The 19,856-nt window shown below is 44.4% G+C and overlaps 1 protein-coding gene across 1 annotated transcript in view; it reads left to right on the top strand.

Moving 5' to 3' along the window:
• LOC138851226 (uncharacterized) overlaps window positions 1-19,856 on the top strand; it is a gene marked incomplete at its 3' end in the record, with an annotated part of 87,919 nt that overhangs the window by 21,310 nt on the left and 46,753 nt on the right. Inside the window, exon 2 of the mRNA XM_070080091.1 lies at window positions 141-316. Coding sequence (XP_069936192.1) covers window positions 141-316 — 176 coding nt within the window. The remainder of the gene's footprint in view (window positions 1-140; window positions 317-19,856) is intronic.

The raw sequence follows: 19,856 nt of genomic DNA, 5'->3' as shown, positions 1-19,856 counted from the left end.
TAATATACAGTGTAACATTGTTCACTACCACTTGGTGTAACATACAGTGTAACATTGTTCACTACCACTTGGTGTAATATACAGTGTAGGTGGTGAGTCAGTAAGAGTGAGGTGTTCATCAGTGTTTTATTCTGTTACAGGAGTCACCTGGAGGAGTTCATTGGTTGTCTTACTGGTGGAGGAGTCACGTTGTTACAACAGTGTCACAACCTGAGGGAGCTCTACCTGGCTGTGGTGAGTGACCACCATGCTGGTTGTCTCCTGCCACAACTACGCCACACTGTCACCTCCACACTACATCAACTTAAGTATCTCTGTAAGTGTTACACTGTGTACTGTACTCACCTAGTTGCACTCACCTAGTTGAGATTGCAGGGGTCGTGTCCAAACTCCTGGCCCCGCCTCTTCACTGGTCGCTAATAGGTCACTCTCCCTGAACCGTGAGCTTTATCATACCTCCGCTTAAAGCTACGTATGGATTCTGCCTCCACTACATCGCTTTCGAAACTACTCCACTTTCTGACTACTCTGTGACTGAAGAAATACTTCCTAACATCCCTGTGATTCATCTGTGTCTTCAACTTCCAACTGTGTCCCCTTGTTACTGTGTCCAATCTCTGGATCATCCTGTCTTTGTCCACCTTGTCAATTCCTCTCAGTATTTTGTATGTCGTTATCATGTCCCCTCTCTCTCTCCTGTCCTTTAGTGTCGTCAGGTTGATTTCCCTTAACCTCTCCTCGTAGGACATACCTCTTAGCTCTGGGACTAGTCTTGTTGCAAACCTTTGCACTTTCTCTAGTTTCTTTACGTGCTTAGCTAGGTGTGGTTTCCAAACTGGTGCCGCATACTCCAATATGGTCCTAACGTACACGGTGTACAGTGTCCTGAACGATTCCTTATTAAGATGTGTCTTACTGTGTGTGGTGGTGCTAGTTGCGTACTCTGTCTTACTGTGTGTGGTGGTGCTAGTTGTGTACTGTGTCCTACTGTGTGTGGTGGTGCTAGTTGTGTACTGTGTCTTACTGTGTGTGATCATGCTAGTTGTGTACTGTGTCTTACTGTGTGTGGTGGTGCTAGTTGTGTACTGTGTCTTACTGTGTGTGATGATGCTAGTTGTGTACTGTGTCTTACTGTGTGTGGTGGTGCTAGTTGTGTACTGTGTCTTACTGTGTGTGGTGGTGCTAGTTGTGTACTGTGTCTTACTGAGTGTGATGATGCTAGTTGTGTACTGTGTATTACTGTGTGTGGTGATGCTAGTTGTGTACTATGTCTTACTGTGTGTGGTGATGCTAGTTGTGTACTGTGTCTTACTGTGTGTGATAATTTCTGACAACACTGTCCACGAATGGTTTAGAAAACCGACAAGTTGAAGAATTGAGACACTTATGCAACACATGGGAATCTTTATTGAAGAAACGTTTCGCCACACAGTGGCTTCATCAGTCCAATACAAAGTAGAAATGGGTAAGGAGAGTAGAAGTTTGAGGTAATCAGTCCCTCAACCTGGAATCGATGTGTTCAGTCCATCACTCTTGTAGGAAGTGCAGCATAGGGCCAGAGAGGTGGCTTATATACTGCGGTGAGATAAGTTGAAGCAGGATGAGGTGAGATCACAGTGGGACCTGCCACTAGTGTAAGTAGGTCGTCGTCCAAAGGTTGGGCAAGCGTTGAAGTCTTTGTACCAAGATTCCATGATGTTGCAGTGTCTGACAGATGTGATGAATGGTTTAGAAAACCGACAAGTTGAAGAATTGAGACACTTATGCAACACATGGTAATCTTTATTGAAGAAACGTTTCGCCACACAGTGGCTTCATCAGTCCAATACAAAGTAGAAATGGGTAAGGAGAGTAGAAGTTTGAGGTAATCATCCTTCAACCTGGAATCGATGTGTTCAGTCCATCACTCTTGTAGGAAGTGCAGCATAGGGCCAGAGAGGTGGCTTATATACTGCGGTGAGATGAGTTGAAGCAGGATGAGGTGAGATCACAGAGGGACCTGCCACTAGTGTAAGTAGGTCGTCGTCCAAAGGTTTGGCAAGCGTTGAAGTCTTTGTACCAAGATTCCATGATGTTGCAGTGTCTGACAGATGTGATGAATGGTTTAGAAAACCGACAAGTTGAAGAATTGAGACACTTGTGCAACACATGGGAATCTTTATTGAAGAACCGTTTCGCCACACAGTGGCTTCATCAGTCCAATACAAAGTAGAAATGGGTAAGGAGAGTAGAAGTTTGAGGTAATCAGTCCCTCAACCTGGAATTGATGTGTTCAGTCCATCACTCTTGTAGGAAGTGCAGCATAGGGCCAGAGAGGTGGCTTATATACTGCAGTGAGATGAGTTGAAGCAGGATGAGGTGAGATCACAGTGGGACCTGCCACTAGTGTAAGTAGGTCGTCGTCCAAAGGTTGGGCAAGCATTAAAGTCTTTGTACCAAGATTCCATGATGTTGCAGTGTCTGACAGATGTGATGAATGGTTTAGAAAACCGACAAGTTGAAGAATTGAGGCACTTATGCAACACATGGGAATCTTTATTGAAGAAACGTTTCGCCACACAGTGGCTTCATCAGTCCAATACAAAGTAGAAATGGGTAAGGAGAGTAGAAGTTTGAGGTAATCAGTCCCTCAACCTGGAATCGATGTGTTCAGTCCATCACTCTTGTAGAAAGTGCAGTATAGGGCCAGAGAGGTGGCTTATATACTGCGGTGAGATGAGTTGAAGCAGGATGAGGTGAGATCACAGTGGGACCTGCCACTAGTGTAAGTAGGTCGTCGTCCAAAGGTTGGGCAAGCGTTAAAGTCTTTGTACCAAGATTCCATGATGTTGCAGTGTCTGACAGATTTGATGAATGGTTTAGAAAACCGACAAGTTGAAGAATTGAGACACTTATGCAACACATGGGAATCTTTATTGAAGAAACGTTTCGCCACACAGTGGCTTCATCAGTCCAATACAAAGTAGAAATGGGTAAGGAGAGTAGAAGTTTGAGGTAATCAGTCCCTCAACCTGGAATCGATGTGTTTAGTCCATCACTCATGTAGGAAGTGCAGCATAGGGCCAGAGAGGTGGCTTATATACTGCGGTGAGATGAGTTGAAGCAGGATAAGGTGAGATCACAGTGGGACCTGCCACTAGTGTAAGTAGGTCGTCGTCCAAAGGTTGGGCAAGCATTCAAGTCTTTGTACCAAGATTCCATGATGTTGCAGTGTCTGACAGATGTGATGAATGGTTTAGAAAACCGACAAGTTGAAGAATTGAGACACTTATGCAACACATGGGAATCTTTATTGAAGAAACGTTTCGCCACACAGTTGCTTCACCAGTCCAATACAAAGTAGAAATGGGTAAGGAGAGTAGAAGTTTGAGGTAATCAGTCCCTCAACCTGGAATCGATGTGTTCAGTCCATCAATTTTGTAGGAAGTGCAGCATAGGGCCAGAGAAGTGGCTTATATACTACGGTGAGATGAGTTGAAGCAGGATGAGGTGAATTCACAGTGCGACCTGCCACTAGTGTAAGTAGGTCGTCGTCCAAAGGTTGGGCAAGCGTTGAAGTCTTTGTACCAAGATTCCATGATGTTGCAGTGTCTCACAGATGTGATGAATGGTTTAGAAAACCGACAAGTTAAAGAACTGAGACACTTATGCAACACATGGGAATCTTTATTGAAGAAACGTTTCGCCACACAGTGGCTTCATCAGTCCAATACAAAGTAGAAATGGGTAAGGAGAGTAGAAGTTTGAGGTAATCAGTCCCTCAACCTGGAATCGATGTGTTCAGTCCATCACTCTTGTAGGAAGTGCAGCATAGTGCCAGAGAGGTGGCTTATATACTGCGGTGAGATAAGTTGAAGCAGGATGAGGTGAGATCACAGTGGGACCTGCCACTAGTGTAAGTAGGTCGTCGTCCAAAGGTTGGGCAAGCGTTGAAGTCTTTGTACCAAGATTCCATGATGTTGCAGTGTCTGACAAATGTGATGAATGGTTTAGAAAACCGACAAGTTGAAGAATTGAGACACTTGTGCAACAAATGGGAATCTTTATTGAAGAAACGTTTCGCCACACAGTGGCTTCATCAGTCCAATACAAAGTAGAAATGGGTAAGGAGAGTAGACGTTTGAGGTAATCAGTCCCTCAACCTGGAATCGATGTGTTCAGTCCATCAATCTTGTAGGAAGTGCACCATAGGGCCAGAGAGGTGGCTTATATACTGCAGTGAGATGAGTTGAAGCAGGATAAAGTGAGATCACAGTGGGACCTGCCACTAGTGTAAGTAGGTCGTCGTCCAAAGGTTGGGCAAGCGTTAAAGTCTTTGCACCAAGATTCCATGATGTTGCAGTGTCTGACAGATGTGATGAATGGTTTAGAAAACCGACAAGTTGAAGAATTGAGACACTTATGCAACAGATGGTAATCTTTATTGAAGAAACGTTTCGCCACACAGTGGCTTCATCAGTCCAATACAAAGTAGAAATGGGTAAGGAGAGTAGAAGTTTGAGGTAATCAGTCCTTCAACCTGGAATCGATGTGTTCAGTCCATCACTCTTGTAGGAAGTGCAGCATAGGGCCAGAGAGGTGGCTTATATACTGCAGTGAGATGAGTTGAAGCAGGATGAGGTGAGATCACAGTGGGACCTGCCACTAGTGTAAGTAGGTCGTCGTCCAAAGGTTGGGCAAGCGTTGAAGTCTTTGTACCAAGATTCCATGATGTTGCAGTGTCTGACAGATGTGATGAATGGTTTAGAAAACCGACAAGTTGAAAAATTGAGACACTTATGCAACACATGGGAATCTTTATTGAAGAAACGTTTCGCCACACAGTGGCTTCATCAGTCCAATACAAAGTAGAAATGGGTAAGGAGAGTAGAAGTTTGAGGTAATCAGTCCCTCAACCTGGAATCGATGTGTTCAGTCCATCACTCTTGTAGGAAGTGCAGCATAGGGCCAGAGAGGTGGCTTATATACTGCAGTGAGATGAGTTGAAGCAGGATGAGGTGAGATCACAGTGGGACCTGCCACTAGTGTAAGTAGGTCGTCGTCCAAAGGTTGGGCAAGCGTTGAAGTCTTTGTACCAAGATTCCATGATGTTGCACTGTCTGACAGATGTGATGAATGGTTTAGAAAACCGACAAGTTGAAGAATTGAGACACTTATGCAACACATGGTAATCTTTATTGAAGAAACGTTTCGCCACACAGTGGCTTCATCAGTCCAATACAAAGTAGAAATGGGTAAGGAGAGTAGAAGTTTGAGGTAATCATCCTTCAACCTGGAATCGATGTGTTCAGTCCATCACTCTTGTAGGAAGTGCAGCATAGGGCCAGAGAGGTGGCTTATATACTGCGGTGAGATGAGTTGAAGCAGGATGAGGTGAGATCACAGAGGGACCTGCCACTAGTGTAAGTAGGTCGTCGTCCAAAGGTTTGGCAAGCGTTGAAGTCTTTGTACCAAGATTCCATGATGTTGCAGTGTCTGACAGATGTGATGAATGGTTTAGAAAACCGACAAGTTGAAGAATTGAGGCACTTATGCAACACATGGGAATCTTTATTGAAGAAACGTTTCGCCACACAGTGGCTTTCAGCATGAAGTTATAAATAAAGACAATAGAACAGGTCAGCAAACAAAGGGGGACAGCAGAGGGCAGCAAGGGACTAACTCCCTTAAGGTTTACTATACTAATAGCAGGAGTGTTAGAAATAAGATAGATGAGCTAAGATTAATTGCAAGTGCAGGAAACATAGATATTATTGCTATAACAGAGACCTGGCTCAATCTGAAAGATAGAGAGATGCCCTCTGAATGTCACATACAAGGCTATAAATTATTCCACACTGACAGGGTCAACAGGAAAGGTGGTGGAGTAGCGATGTATGTCAGAGACAACTTAAATTGTTGTGTTAGACAAGATATTAAATTAGAAGCGTCAGCCACTGAATCTGTTTGGTTACAGCTTCTCGAGGGCCGAGAAAAACTAATTTTGGGTGTGATTTACAGGGCCCCAAATCTTGATAGGGAGTGCAGTAAACTTCTATGGGACGAAATTCGTAAGGCATCTACATACGAAAATGTTGTGCTAATGGGAGATTTCAACTATAGACAGATTGACTGGAGCAATTTGACAGGAAATTTAGAGTCAGGTGACTTTCTTGACACGATCCAGGATTGCTTTTTAAAACAGTTTGTGACAGAGCCAACTAGGGGAAATAACCTCCTTGACTTGGTTCTTGCCAGTAGGGAAACACTAATTAATAATCTTGAGGTTAATGATGAGCTTGGGGAGAGTGATCACAAATCACTCAGTTTTAATATATCATGGAATTCCCCTAATAATGGCAATCAAGTCTCCGTCCCTGACTTTCGCTTGGCTGATTTCATAGGACTGAAAAATTACTTAGGTGGGCTGAAGTGGAATGACCTGACTAAGGGTCAGGTAGGTGGTGATGGTTGCCGATATGATGCTTTCCAGGGCATAGTTCTAGCTGCTCAGTCAAATTATGTTCCAAATAGGGAAATCAGATCAAACAAAAATGATCCTAAATGGATGAACAATAGATTAAAATATCTGATTGGTCAAAAGAGAGGCATATATAGGCAAATCAAAAGAGGAGAGGGGCAATTAAGAAATCGATATATTCAGTTAAAGAGAGAAATAAAAAAGGGAATTAGAAAAGCAAAAAGAGATTATGAGGTTAAAGTTGCAAAAGAATCGAAGACTAACCCAAAAGGATTCTTTCAGGTATACAGAAGTAAGATCAGGGACAAGATAGGCCCACTCAAAAGTTCCTCCGGTCAGCTCACTGACAGTGATAAGGAAATGTGTAGAATTTTTAACACATACTTCCTCTCAGTTTTTACACAGGAGGATACCAGCGATATTCCAGTAATGATAAATTATGTAGAACAGGACGATAATAAACTGTGCACTATTAGGGTCACAAGTGACATGGTCCTTAGGCAAATAGATAAATTAAAACCTAACAAATCCCCAGGCCCTGATGAACTGTATGCAAGGGTTCTAAAGGAATGTAAAGAGGAGCTTAGCACACCTTTGGCTAATCTTTTCAACATATCACTACAAACTGGCATGGTGCCAGATAAGTGGAAAATGGCAAATGTGATACCTATTTTCAAAACAGGTGACAGGTCCTTAGCTTCGAACTATAGACCAATAAGCCTAACCTCCATAGTGGGAAAATTTATGGAATCAATAATTGCCGAGGCAGTTCGTAGCCATCTTGAAAAGCATAAATTAATCAACGAATCTCAGCATGGTTTTACAAAGGGGCGTTCCTGCCTTACGAATTTATTAACTTTTTTCACTAAGGTATTTGAGGAGGTAGATCATGGTAATGAATATGATATTGTGTATATGGACTTCAGTAAGGCTTTTGACAGGGTCCCACATCAGAGACTATTGAGGAAAATTAAAGCACATGGAATAGGAGGAGAAATTTTTTCCTGGATAGAGGCATGGTTGACAAATAGGCAGCAGAGAGTTTGCATAAATGGGGAGAAATCAGAGTGGGGAAGCGTCACGAGCGGTGTTCCACAGGGGTCAGTGTTGGGCCCCCTGCTGTTCACAATCTACATAAACGACATAGATGAGGGCATAAAGAGCGACATCGGCAAGTTTGCCGATGACACCAAAATAGGCCGTCGAATTCATTCTGACGAGGACATTCGCAATACAAAGTAGAAATGGGTAAGGAGAGTAGAAGTTTGAGGTAATCAGTCCCTCAACCTGGAATCGATGTGTTCAGTCCATCACTCTTGTAGGAAGTGCAGCATAGGGCCAGAGAGGTGGCTTATATACTGCGGTGAGATGAGTTGAAGCAGGATGAGGTGAGATCACAGTGGGACCTGCCACTAGTGTAAGTAGGTCGTCGTCCAAAGGTTGGGCAAGCGTTGAAGTCTTTGTACCAAGATTCCATGATGTTGCAGTGTCTGACAGATGTGATGAATGGTTTAGAAAACCGACAAGTTGAAGAATTGAGACACTTATGCAACACATGGGAATCTTTATTGAAGAAACGTTTCGCCACACAGTGGCTTCATCAGTCCAATACAAAGTAGAAATGGGTAAGGAGAGTAGAAGTTTGAGGTAATCAGTCCCTCAACCTGGAATCGATGTGTTCAGTCCATCACTCTTGTAGGAAGTGCAGCATAGGGCCAGAGAGGTGGCTTATATACTGCGGTGAGATGAGTTGAAGCAGGATGAGGTGAGATCACAGTGGGACCTGCCACTAGTGTAAGTAGGTCGTCGTCCAAAGGTTGGGCAAGCGTTGAAGTCTTTGTACCAAGATTCCATGATGTTGCAGTGTCTGACAGATGTGATGAATGGTTTAGAAAACCGACAAGTTGAAGAATTGAGACACTTATGCAACACATGGGAATCTTTATTGAAGAAACGTTTCGCCACACAGTGGCTTCATCAGTCCAATACAAAGTAGAAATGGGTAAGGAGAGTAGAAGTTTGAGGTAATCAGTCCCTCAACCTGGAATCGATGTGTTCAGTCCATCACTCTTGTAGGAAGTGCAGCATAGGGCCAGAGAGGTGGCTTATATACTGCGGTGAGATGAGTTGAAGCAGGATGAGGTGAGATCACAGTGGGACCTGCCACTAGTGTAAGTAGGTCGTCGTCCAAAGGTTGGGCAAGCGTTGAAGTCTTTGTACCAAGATTCCATGATGTTGCAGTGTCTGACAGATGTGATGAATGGTTTAGAAAACCGACAAGTTGAAGAATTGAGACACTTATGCAACACATGGGAATCTTTATTGAAGAAACGTTTCGCCACACAGTGGCTTCATCAGTCCAATACAAAGTAGAAATGGGTAAGGAGAGTAGAAGTTTGAGGTAATCAGTCCCTCAACCTGGAATCGATGTGTTCAGTCCATCACTCTTGTAGGAAGTGCAGCATAGGGCCAGAGAGGTGGCTTATATACTGCGGTGAGATGAGTTGAAGCAGGATGAGGTGAGATCACAGTGGGACCTGCCACTAGTGTAAGTAGGTCGTCGTCCAAAGGTTGGGCAAGCGTTGAAGTCTTTGTACCAAGATTCCATGATGTTGCAGTGTCTGACAGATGTGATGAATGGTTTAGAAAACCGACAAGTTGAAGAATTGAGACACTTATGCAACACATGGGAATCTTTATTGAAGAAACGTTTCGCCACACAGTGGCTTCATCAGTCCAATACAAAGTAGAAATGGGTAAGGAGAGTAGAAGTTTGAGGTAATCAGTCCCTCAACCTGGAATCGATGTGTTCAGTCCATCACTCTTGTAGGAAGTGCAGCATAGGGCCAGAGAGGTGGCTTATATACTGCGGTGAGATGAGTTGAAGCAGGATGAGGTGAGATCACAGTGGGACCTGCCACTAGTGTAAGTAGGTCGTCGTCCAAAGGTTGGGCAAGCGTTGAAGTCTTTGTACCAAGATTCCATGATGTTGCAGTGTCTGACAGATGTGATGAATGGTTTAGAAAACCGACAAGTTGAAGAATTGAGACACTTATGCAACACATGGGAATCTTTATTGAAGAAACGTTTCGCCACACAGTGGCTTCATCAGTCCAATACAAAGTAGAAATGGGTAAGGAGAGTAGAAGTTTGAGGTAATCAGTCCCTCAACCTGGAATCGATGTGTTCAGTCCATCACTCTTGTAGGAAGTGCAGCATAGGGCCAGAGAGGTGGCTTATATACTGCGGTGAGATGAGTTGAAGCAGGATGAGGTGAGATCACAGTGGGACCTGCCACTAGTGTAAGTAGGTCGTCGTCCAAAGGTTGGGCAAGCGTTGAAGTCTTTGTACCAAGATTCCATGATGTTGCAGTGTCTGACAGATGTGATGAATGGTTTAGAAAACCGACAAGTTGAAGAATTGAGACACTTATGCAACACATGGGAATCTTTATTGAAGAAACGTTTCGCCACACAGTGGCTTCATCAGTCCAATACAAAGTAGAAATGGGTAAGGAGAGTAGAAGTTTGAGGTAATCAGTCCCTCAACCTGGAATCGATGTGTTCAGTCCATCACTCTTGTAGGAAGTGCAGCATAGGGCCAGAGAGGTGGCTTATATACTGCGGTGAGATGAGTTGAAGCAGGATGAGGTGAGATCACAGTGGGACCTGCCACTAGTGTAAGTAGGTCGTCGTCCAAAGGTTGGGCAAGCGTTGAAGTCTTTGTACCAAGATTCCATGATGTTGCAGTGTCTGACAGATGTGATGAATGGTTTAGAAAACCGACAAGTTGAAGAATTGAGACACTTATGCAACACATGGGAATCTTTATTGAAGAAACGTTTCGCCACACAGTGGCTTCATCAGTCCAATACAAAGTAGAAATGGGTAAGGAGAGTAGAAGTTTGAGGTAATCAGTCCCTCAACCTGGAATCGATGTGTTCAGTCCATCACTCTTGTAGGAAGTGCAGCATAGGGCCAGAGAGGTGGCTTATATACTGCGGTGAGATGAGTTGAAGCAGGATGAGGTGAGATCACAGTGGGACCTGCCACTAGTGTAAGTAGGTCGTCGTCCAAAGGTTGGGCAAGCGTTGAAGTCTTTGTACCAAGATTCCATGATGTTGCAGTGTCTGACAGATGTGATGAATGGTTTAGAAAACCGACAAGTTGAAGAATTGAGACACTTATGCAACACATGGGAATCTTTATTGAAGAAACGTTTCGCCACACAGTGGCTTCATCAGTCCAATACAAAGTAGAAATGGGTAAGGAGAGTAGAAGTTTGAGGTAATCAGTCCCTCAACCTGGAATCGATGTGTTCAGTCCATCACTCTTGTAGGAAGTGCAGCATAGGGCCAGAGAGGTGGCTTATATACTGCGGTGAGATGAGTTGAAGCAGGATGAGGTGAGATCACAGTGGGACCTGCCACTAGTGTAAGTAGGTCGTCGTCCAAAGGTTGGGCAAGCGTTGAAGTCTTTGTACCAAGATTCCATGATGTTGCAGTGTCTGACAGATGTGATGAATGGTTTAGAAAACCGACAAGTTGAAGAATTGAGACACTTATGCAACACATGGGAATCTTTATTGAAGAAACGTTTCGCCACACAGTGGCTTCATCAGTCCAATACAAAGTAGAAATGGGTAAGGAGAGTAGAAGTTTGAGGTAATCAGTCCCTCAACCTGGAATCGATGTGTTCAGTCCATCACTCTTGTAGGAAGTGCAGCATAGGGCCAGAGAGGTGGCTTATATACTGCGGTGAGATGAGTTGAAGCAGGATGAGGTGAGATCACAGTGGGACCTGCCACTAGTGTAAGTAGGTCGTCGTCCAAAGGTTGGGCAAGCGTTGAAGTCTTTGTACCAAGATTCCATGATGTTGCAGTGTCTGACAGATGTGATGAATGGTTTAGAAAACCGACAAGTTGAAGAATTGAGACACTTATGCAACACATGGGAATCTTTATTGAAGAAACGTTTCGCCACACAGTGGCTTCATCAGTCCAATACAAAGTAGAAATGGGTAAGGAGAGTAGAAGTTTGAGGTAATCAGTCCCTCAACCTGGAATCGATGTGTTCAGTCCATCACTCTTGTAGGAAGTGCAGCATAGGGCCAGAGAGGTGGCTTATATACTGCGGTGAGATGAGTTGAAGCAGGATGAGGTGAGATCACAGTGGGACCTGCCACTAGTGTAAGTAGGTCGTCGTCCAAAGGTTGGGCAAGCGTTGAAGTCTTTGTACCAAGATTCCATGATGTTGCAGTGTCTGACAGATGTGATGAATGGTTTAGAAAACCGACAAGTTGAAGAATTGAGACACTTATGCAACACATGGGAATCTTTATTGAAGAAACGTTTCGCCACACAGTGGCTTCATCAGTCCAATACAAAGTAGAAATGGGTAAGGAGAGTAGAAGTTTGAGGTAATCAGTCCCTCAACCTGGAATCGATGTGTTCAGTCCATCACTCTTGTAGGAAGTGCAGCATAGGGCCAGAGAGGTGGCTTATATACTGCGGTGAGATGAGTTGAAGCAGGATGAGGTGAGATCACAGTGGGACCTGCCACTAGTGTAAGTAGGTCGTCGTCCAAAGGTTGGGCAAGCGTTGAAGTCTTTGTACCAAGATTCCATGATGTTGCAGTGTCTGACAGATGTGATGAATGGTTTAGAAAACCGACAAGTTGAAGAATTGAGACACTTATGCAACACATGGGAATCTTTATTGAAGAAACGTTTCGCCACACAGTGGCTTCATCAGTCCAATACAAAGTAGAAATGGGTAAGGAGAGTAGAAGTTTGAGGTAATCAGTCCCTCAACCTGGAATCGATGTGTTCAGTCCATCACTCTTGTAGGAAGTGCAGCATAGGGCCAGAGAGGTGGCTTATATACTGCGGTGAGATGAGTTGAAGCAGGATGAGGTGAGATCACAGTGGGACCTGCCACTAGTGTAAGTAGGTCGTCGTCCAAAGGTTGGGCAAGCGTTGAAGTCTTTGTACCAAGATTCCATGATGTTGCAGTGTCTGACAGATGTGATGAATGGTTTAGAAAACCGACAAGTTGAAGAATTGAGACACTTATGCAACACATGGGAATCTTTATTGAAGAAACGTTTCGCCACACAGTGGCTTCATCAGTCCAATACAAAGTAGAAATGGGTAAGGAGAGTAGAAGTTTGAGGTAATCAGTCCCTCAACCTGGAATCGATGTGTTCAGTCCATCACTCTTGTAGGAAGTGCAGCATAGGGCCAGAGAGGTGGCTTATATACTGCGGTGAGATGAGTTGAAGCAGGATGAGGTGAGATCACAGTGGGACCTGCCACTAGTGTAAGTAGGTCGTCGTCCAAAGGTTGGGCAAGCGTTGAAGTCTTTGTACCAAGATTCCATGATGTTGCAGTGTCTGACAGATGTGATGAATGGTTTAGAAAACCGACAAGTTGAAGAATTGAGACACTTATGCAACACATGGGAATCTTTATTGAAGAAACGTTTCGCCACACAGTGGCTTCATCAGTCCAATACAAAGTAGAAATGGGTAAGGAGAGTAGAAGTTTGAGGTAATCAGTCCCTCAACCTGGAATCGATGTGTTCAGTCCATCACTCTTGTAGGAAGTGCAGCATAGGGCCAGAGAGGTGGCTTATATACTGCGGTGAGATGAGTTGAAGCAGGATGAGGTGAGATCACAGTGGGACCTGCCACTAGTGTAAGTAGGTCGTCGTCCAAAGGTTGGGCAAGCGTTGAAGTCTTTGTACCAAGATTCCATGATGTTGCAGTGTCTGACAGATGTGATGAATGGTTTAGAAAACCGACAAGTTGAAGAATTGAGACACTTATGCAACACATGGGAATCTTTATTGAAGAAACGTTTCGCCACACAGTGGCTTCATCAGTCCAATACAAAGTAGAAATGGGTAAGGAGAGTAGAAGTTTGAGGTAATCAGTCCCTCAACCTGGAATCGATGTGTTCAGTCCATCACTCTTGTAGGAAGTGCAGCATAGGGCCAGAGAGGTGGCTTATATACTGCGGTGAGATGAGTTGAAGCAGGATGAGGTGAGATCACAGTGGGACCTGCCACTAGTGTAAGTAGGTCGTCGTCCAAAGGTTGGGCAAGCGTTGAAGTCTTTGTACCAAGATTCCATGATGTTGCAGTGTCTGACAGATGTGATGAATGGTTTAGAAAACCGACAAGTTGAAGAATTGAGACACTTATGCAACACATGGGAATCTTTATTGAAGAAACGTTTCGCCACACAGTGGCTTCATCAGTCCAATACAAAGTAGAAATGGGTAAGGAGAGTAGAAGTTTGAGGTAATCAGTCCCTCAACCTGGAATCGATGTGTTCAGTCCATCACTCTTGTAGGAAGTGCAGCATAGGGCCAGAGAGGTGGCTTATATACTGCGGTGAGATGAGTTGAAGCAGGATGAGGTGAGATCACAGTGGGACCTGCCACTAGTGTAAGTAGGTCGTCGTCCAAAGGTTGGGCAAGCGTTGAAGTCTTTGTACCAAGATTCCATGATGTTGCAGTGTCTGACAGATGTGATGAATGGTTTAGAAAACCGACAAGTTGAAGAATTGAGACACTTATGCAACACATGGGAATCTTTATTGAAGAAACGTTTCGCCACACAGTGGCTTCATCAGTCCAATACAAAGTAGAAATGGGTAAGGAGAGTAGAAGTTTGAGGTAATCAGTCCCTCAACCTGGAATCGATGTGTTCAGTCCATCACTCTTGTAGGAAGTGCAGCATAGGGCCAGAGAGGTGGCTTATATACTGCGGTGAGATGAGTTGAAGCAGGATGAGGTGAGATCACAGTGGGACCTGCCACTAGTGTAAGTAGGTCGTCGTCCAAAGGTTGGGCAAGCGTTGAAGTCTTTGTACCAAGATTCCATGATGTTGCAGTGTCTGACAGATGTGATGAATGGTTTAGAAAACCGACAAGTTGAAGAATTGAGACACTTATGCAACACATGGGAATCTTTATTGAAGAAACGTTTCGCCACACAGTGGCTTCATCAGTCCAATACAAAGTAGAAATGGGTAAGGAGAGTAGAAGTTTGAGGTAATCAGTCCCTCAACCTGGAATCGATGTGTTCAGTCCATCACTCTTGTAGGAAGTGCAGCATAGGGCCAGAGAGGTGGCTTATATACTGCGGTGAGATGAGTTGAAGCAGGATGAGGTGAGATCACAGTGGGACCTGCCACTAGTGTAAGTAGGTCGTCGTCCAAAGGTTGGGCAAGCGTTGAAGTCTTTGTACCAAGATTCCATGATGTTGCAGTGTCTGACAGATGTGATGAATGGTTTAGAAAACCGACAAGTTGAAGAATTGAGACACTTATGCAACACATGGGAATCTTTATTGAAGAAACGTTTCGCCACACAGTGGCTTCATCAGTCCAATACAAAGTAGAAATGGGTAAGGAGAGTAGAAGTTTGAGGTAATCAGTCCCTCAACCTGGAATCGATGTGTTCAGTCCATCACTCTTGTAGGAAGTGCAGCATAGGGCCAGAGAGGTGGCTTATATACTGCGGTGAGATGAGTTGAAGCAGGATGAGGTGAGATCACAGTGGGACCTGCCACTAGTGTAAGTAGGTCGTCGTCCAAAGGTTGGGCAAGCGTTGAAGTCTTTGTACCAAGATTCCATGATGTTGCAGTGTCTGACAGATGTGATGAATGGTTTAGAAAACCGACAAGTTGAAGAATTGAGACACTTATGCAACACATGGGAATCTTTATTGAAGAAACGTTTCGCCACACAGTGGCTTCATCAGTCCAATACAAAGTAGAAATGGGTAAGGAGAGTAGAAGTTTGAGGTAATCAGTCCCTCAACCTGGAATCGATGTGTTCAGTCCATCACTCTTGTAGGAAGTGCAGCATAGGGCCAGAGAGGTGGCTTATATACTGCGGTGAGATGAGTTGAAGCAGGATGAGGTGAGATCACAGTGGGACCTGCCACTAGTGTAAGTAGGTCGTCGTCCAAAGGTTGGGCAAGCGTTGAAGTCTTTGTACCAAGATTCCATGATGTTGCAGTGTCTGACAGATGTGATGAATGGTTTAGAAAACCGACAAGTTGAAGAATTGAGACACTTATGCAACACATGGGAATCTTTATTGAAGAAACGTTTCGCCACACAGTGGCTTCATCAGTCCAATACAAAGTAGAAATGGGTAAGGAGAGTAGAAGTTTGAGGTAATCAGTCCCTCAACCTGGAATCGATGTGTTCAGTCCATCACTCTTGTAGGAAGTGCAGCATAGGGCCAGAGAGGTGGCTTATATACTGCGGTGAGATGAGTTGAAGCAGGATGAGGTGAGATCACAGTGGGACCTGCCACTAGTGTAAGTAGGTCGTCGTCCAAAGGTTGGGCAAGCGTTGAAGTCTTTGTACCAAGATTCCATGATGTTGCAGTGTCTGACAGATGTGATGAATGGTTTAGAAAACCGACAAGTTGAAGAATTGAGACACTTATGCAACACATGGGAATCTTTATTGAAGAAACGTTTCGCCACACAGTGGCTTCATCAGTCCAATACAAAGTAGAAATGGGTAAGGAGAGTAGAAGTTTGAGGTAATCAGTCCCTCAACCTGGAATCGATGTGTTCAGTCCATCACTCTTGTAGGAAGTGCAGCATAGGGCCAGAGAGGTGGCTTATATACTGCGGTGAGATGAGTTGAAGCAGGATGAGGTGAGATCACAGTGGGACCTGCCACTAGTGTAAGTAGGTCGTCGTCCAAAGGTTGGGCAAGCGTTGAAGTCTTTGTACCAAGATTCCATGATGTTGCAGTGTCTGACAGATGTGATGAATGGTTTAGAAAACCGACAAGTTGAAGAATTGAGACACTTATGCAACACATGGGAATCTTTATTGAAGAAACGTTTCGCCACACAGTGGCTTCATCAGTCCAATACAAAGTAGAAATGGGTAAGGAGAGTAGAAGTTTGAGGTAATCAGTCCCTCAACCTGGAATCGATGTGTTCAGTCCATCACTCTTGTAGGAAGTGCAGCATAGGGCCAGAGAGGTGGCTTATATACTGCGGTGAGATGAGTTGAAGCAGGATGAGGTGAGATCACAGTGGGACCTGCCACTAGTGTAAGTAGGTCGTCGTCCAAAGGTTGGGCAAGCGTTGAAGTCTTTGTACCAAGATTCCATGATGTTGCAGTGTCTGACAGATGTGATGAATGGTTTAGAAAACCGACAAGTTGAAGAATTGAGACACTTATGCAACACATGGGAATCTTTATTGAAGAAACGTTTCGCCACACAGTGGCTTCATCAGTCCAATACAAAGTAGAAATGGGTAAGGAGAGTAGAAGTTTGAGGTAATCAGTCCCTCAACCTGGAATCGATGTGTTCAGTCCATCACTCTTGTAGGAAGTGCAGCATAGGGCCAGAGAGGTGGCTTATATACTGCGGTGAGATGAGTTGAAGCAGGATGAGGTGAGATCACAGTGGGACCTGCCACTAGTGTAAGTAGGTCGTCGTCCAAAGGTTGGGCAAGCGTTGAAGTCTTTGTACCAAGATTCCATGATGTTGCAGTGTCTGACAGATGTGATGAATGGTTTAGAAAACCGACAAGTTGAAGAATTGAGACACTTATGCAACACATGGGAATCTTTATTGAAGAAACGTTTCGCCACACAGTGGCTTCATCAGTCCAATACAAAGTAGAAATGGGTAAGGAGAGTAGAAGTTTGAGGTAATCAGTCCCTCAACCTGGAATCGATGTGTTCAGTCCATCACTCTTGTAGGAAGTGCAGCATAGGGCCAGAGAGGTGGCTTATATACTGCGGTGAGATGAGTTGAAGCAGGATGAGGTGAGATCACAGTGGGACCTGCCACTAGTGTAAGTAGGTCGTCGTCCAAAGGTTGGGCAAGCGTTGAAGTCTTTGTACCAAGATTCCATGATGTTGCAGTGTCTGACAGATGTGATGAATGGTTTAGAAAACCGACAAGTTGAAGAATTGAGACACTTATGCAACACATGGGAATCTTTATTGAAGAAACGTTTCGCCACACAGTGGCTTCATCAGTCCAATACAAAGTAGAAATGGGTAAGGAGAGTAGAAGTTTGAGGTAATCAGTCCCTCAACCTGGAATCGATGTGTTCAGTCCATCACTCTTGTAGGAAGTGCAGCATAGGGCCAGAGAGGTGGCTTATATACTGCGGTGAGATGAGTTGAAGCAGGATGAGGTGAGATCACAGTGGGACCTGCCACTAGTGTAAGTAGGTCGTCGTCCAAAGGTTGGGCAAGCGTTGAAGTCTTTGTACCAAGATTCCATGATGTTGCAGTGTCTGACAGATGTGATGAATGGTTTAGAAAACCGACAAGTTGAAGAATTGAGACACTTATGCAACACATGGGAATCTTTATTGAAGAAACGTTTCGCCACACAGTGGCTTCATCAGTCCAATACAAAGTAGAAATGGGTAAGGAGAGTAGAAGTTTGAGGTAATCAGTCCCTCAACCTGGAATCGATGTGTTCAGTCCATCACTCTTGTAGGAAGTGCAGCATAGGGCCAGAGAGGTGGCTTATATACTGCGGTGAGATGAGTTGAAGCAGGATGAGGTGAGATCACAGTGGGACCTGCCACTAGTGTAAGTAGGTCGTCGTCCAAAGGTTGGGCAAGCGTTGAAGTCTTTGTACCAAGATTCCATGATGTTGCAGTGTCTGACAGATGTGATGAATGGTTTAGAAAACCGACAAGTTGAAGAATTGAGACACTTATGCAACACATGGGAATCTTTATTGAAGAAACGTTTCGCCACACAGTGGCTTCATCAGTCCAATACAAAGTAGAAATGGGTAAGGAGAGTAGAAGTTTGAGGTAATCAGTCCCTCAACCTGGAATCGATGTGTTCAGTCCATCACTCTTGTAGGAAGTGCAGCATAGGGCCAGAGAGGTGGCTTATATACTGCGGTGAGATGAGTTGAAGCAGGATGAGGTGAGATCACAGTGGGACCTGCCACTAGTGTAAGTAGGTCGTCGTCCAAAGGTTGGGCAAGCGTTGAAGTCTTTGTACCAAGATTCCATGATGTTGCAGTGTCTGACAGATGTGATGAATGGTTTAGAAAACCGACAAGTTGAAGAATTGAGACACTTATGCAACACATGGGAATCTTTATTGAAGAAACGTTTCGCCACACAGTGGCTTCATCAGTCCAATACAAAGTAGAAATGGGTAAGGAGAGTAGAAGTTTGAGGTAATCAGTCCCTCAACCTGGAATCGATGTGTTCAGTCCATCACTCTTGTAGGAAGTGCAGCATAGGGCCAGAGAGGTGGCTTATATACTGCGGTGAGATGAGTTGAAGCAGGATGAGGTGAGATCACAGTGGGACCTGCCACTAGTGTAAGTAGGTCGTCGTCCAAAGGTTGGGCAAGCGTTGAAGTCTTTGTACCAAGATTCCATGATGTTGCAGTGTCTGACAGATGTGATGAATGGTTTAGAAAACCGACAAGTTGAAGAATTGAGACACTTATGCAACACATGGGAATCTTTATTGAAGAAACGTTTCGCCACACAGTGGCTTCATCAGTCCAATACAAAGTAGAAATGGGTAAGGAGAGTAGAAGTTTGAGGTAATCAGTCCCTCAACCTGGAATCGATGTGTTCAGTCCATCACTCTTGTAGGAAGTGCAGCATAGGGCCAGAGAGGTGGCTTATATACTGCGGTGAGATGAGTTGAAGCAGGATGAGGTGAGATCACAGTGGGACCTGCCACTAGTGTAAGTAGGTCGTCGTCCAAAGGTTGGGCAAGCGTTGAAGTCTTTGTACCAAGATTCCATGATGTTGCAGTGTCTGACAGATGTGATGAATGGTTTAGAAAACCGACAAGTTGAAGAATTGAGACACTTATGCAACACATGGGAATCTTTATTGAAGAAACGTTTCGCCACACAGTGGCTTCATCAGTCCAATACAAAGTAGAAATGGGTAAGGAGAGTAGAAGTTTGAGGTAATCAGTCCCTCAACCTGGAATCGATGTGTTCAGTCCATCACTCTTGTAGGAAGTGCAGCATAGGGCCAGAGAGGTGGCTTATATACTGCAGTGAGATGAGTTGAAGCAGGATGAGGTGAGATCACAGTGGGACCTGCCACTAGTGTAAGTAGGTCGTCGTCCAAAGGTTGGGCAAGCGTTGAAGTCTTTGTACCAAGATTCCATGATGTTGCAGTGTCTGACAGATGTGATGAATGGTTTAGAAAACCGACAAGTTGAAGAATTGAGACACTTATGCAACACATGGGAATCTTTATTGAAGAAACGTTTCGCCACACAGTGGCTTCATCAGTCCAATACAAAGTAGAAATGGGTAAGGAGAGTAGAAGTTTGAGGTAATCAGTCCCTCAACCTGGAATCGATGTGTTCAGTCCATCACTCTTGTAGGAAGTGCAGC

The sequence above is a fragment of the Cherax quadricarinatus genome, unplaced genomic scaffold (assembly GCF_038502225.1).
Source record: "Cherax quadricarinatus isolate ZL_2023a unplaced genomic scaffold, ASM3850222v1 Contig141, whole genome shotgun sequence".
Lineage (NCBI taxonomy): Eukaryota > Metazoa > Arthropoda > Malacostraca > Decapoda > Parastacidae > Cherax > Cherax quadricarinatus.
Note: the sequence above shows the minus strand (reverse complement) of the source record. Positions and strands in the feature narration are given on the sequence as shown.